The sequence below is a fragment of the Montipora foliosa genome, chromosome 14, assembly GCF_036669935.1.
Source record: "Montipora foliosa isolate CH-2021 chromosome 14, ASM3666993v2, whole genome shotgun sequence".
NCBI classification, from domain to species: Eukaryota; Metazoa; Cnidaria; class Anthozoa; order Scleractinia; family Acroporidae; genus Montipora; species Montipora foliosa.
This window is the reverse complement of record NC_090882.1, coordinates 19,541,498-19,543,997: the sequence shown is the minus strand read 5'-3', so window position 1 is coordinate 19,543,997 and position 2,500 is coordinate 19,541,498. Positions and strand designations below refer to the sequence as shown.

The following is a 2,500-nucleotide window of genomic DNA, read 5'->3' as shown; positions in this document are numbered from 1 at the left end:
GAAGATACTCGGCAATGTAAATGTGGTTGTGTGAAAACAAGTTTAAAGGGAAAAAAGCTCACTTCCGGTTGTCGTCCGCGTCTCAAAAACGGGCGTCCTTAAGCTCCCTAATATTTCCCAGTACGGCACTGACGTTCAGTTAGTAAGAGGTTAAAGGGACAGTGTCACGCAGTTTTAGTCAAACTTCAAAACAGTAAAAGACGTATTTGCATCAATGAAGACCATAAAATAATGCTGTAGTCTTGTTGCCAATAACCAATGAAGTGCACCGAAGCTATTCTTTGTTGCTTTCAGCCAAGGATAGAGAGGATGGAAATGGATTGAAACTTGAAAAAAAAAACGGCCATTTTTTCCGAGCTTGGAGATGGTGTCTTAGAAAGTGACCCAGGAATGATGTGCGTGTGAGCTAATGTACTAATTTAGACTTTGACCCAGTTTTTACCTAACAAGACGCCTGGAGACGTTAACGTGGGATGCGTTGGTCGTCACTCTGGTTATACGTGGCAAATAACAAATTTAATGTTGATTCAGTACAAGACTACTGAGCAGACCTGCTTTTGGCTCGTCACACAATCTTTCCTCGTGACGAGCCAAAAGAGGCTAACTCAGTACAGCATTTGCAACACTATTACTGGACTCCTTATATTGGCGCTCCAACAATCGTTTTTTTTTTTCGTTGGTTAGTTGGAGATGATTTTGGGAAGATGCAGTAAGTAGGATCAGCGGCATTAGTTGCTTCGTGGAATCGTCCTTGTTATAATTTTTTCAACAGTTTTAAATGCAATTATATCAATGGACATTTACACCGTTTTTGAGGCCATATTGGTTAGAGAGCAAACACGGTTTAAATTACAGTCACAACGCATTAATAGCAAGGTGAACACATCATGACATCAAACCTGGTAAGACCATCACAACACGCATCCTCACTACCATTTCAACTGGATCATTTGTAGCCACGGACAGTTGTTTCAATCTTCGTAGGCATGGCAAGGTTTTAGGCACTTCTTTAAGTGGCTGCGCCACACAGGAAATGTGGTAAGCTGGGTTGGGCCTGTGCGGAGACAGCGGATGTAGGGAAATTTTTCCGACTTTGAATCATTGTAAATCTTTTATAGTCTGACGGTTGTGGTAGCGAGAATACCTCTCAAAAAGCACTTCTATTCAGAGTATTGTCGTGAAGTATGGTAATTCAATTCTCGTATAGTATGCACATTTGAGAGTACGAAGAAGAAACTGAAAGTAACTTGACTGGTTTTAAGACGTGGGATGCCATAGCAAATTTAGCGTGACGGTGCCCCTTAAATATCCAACAAGCACGAATGGAATAATTGTTAACGTTTGACTCCCAAGAGTGATTGATATAAACTTTCTCCTCACAAGCTCAATACATTGTTGAGCAGTCCGGTGAAGAGAATAAAGGAATTTATCACCAGGGTTTTTTGTGTCCGGATACATCATCAAATTCCCATAACTGACATAAAATTAATGTATTTGAGTCAGTAAGGAGAATTAACATTCAGATCTTGGGAATGAAAGAGTTAAGTACTGCTTATTGTTGTACACATCTACCGCACGTTCTTGAAACCAAAAAAAAAAACACTCAATAGTTCTGTGTTAACGAACATTTCTTCTTACTTGACAAAGCGTGTTATCACGAACACCAATACAATCAACAGGAGAATCAATCCAGCGCCTCCAGCACAGACGATGAGGATCATTGTTCCCTGTGGCAACCCTTGGTTTTCCGCATCAACTGATTTATCAGCCACTGCTGTGGTAGGGAAGACTGCAAGACAAAATGTCGATCGTCTTCCTAGTTCAAATGCTACAAAGAGGTTTATCTTGGAACTATTATTAAAAGAGTAAGGAAAAAAAGAATATTCCAGATACTAAAACCATAGGTAATCGAGGGACTTGTTATGAAACCTTAAAACCTTGATAGTGACAGTGCACAATATTCTGTTTTCGTTTCGTAAGGGTTCGCAAATTAGTTGCGCATAATTTAATAGAATGTCTTCCGGAAAAAAAGTGTGGTTTGTGCACTGTTAAGGCCAAAAATACAGACAAAAAGATGACACAAAAAGACTTGTCGAGTTTCATAACCATCTCTATGCATTACCTATGCTAAAACTAATGTACAGAATTCAAAATAACACAACGAAATAGTTTGAGGTGTTAATTGTTCGCATTTCTGGACATATGTCATGTTCAGCTGACGAGAAAGTTAGGGAAAACTTAGCGAGGTTTATCAAAATTAGCAAGCATCAGATCAAACTCTAGGTAACGAGTACGTGTCATGGAAGTACAAACATCCGCAATCGTAATCTACTTTTATAGCTCTGTCTTAAATGGCGCTCATGTTAATTTACGTGAGTACCTGTGTAATGGTGAAAATTAGAACGTAGATTAAGGACGTATTCTATTGGGATCAACTGTTTCAACCGCAAACGGTTTAGGTTAGAGCGAGTTCCAATCGAGTGTCGTAAAACCAAAACCA

The 2,500-nt window shown here is 39.4% G+C and overlaps 1 protein-coding gene across 3 annotated transcripts in view; it reads right to left on the bottom strand.

Annotated features, from left to right (window-relative positions):
* The window catches only part of LOC137985305 (uncharacterized), a 67,994-nt gene that overhangs the window by 8,289 nt on the left and 57,205 nt on the right, over nt 1-2,500 (bottom strand). For all 3 annotated transcript variants that reach the window (XM_068832889.1, XM_068832891.1, XM_068832890.1), the window contains one exon: nt 1,639-1,789. In XM_068832889.1, the coding sequence (XP_068688990.1) occupies nt 1,639-1,789 (151 nt within the window). The remainder of the gene's footprint in view (nt 1-1,638; nt 1,790-2,500) is intronic.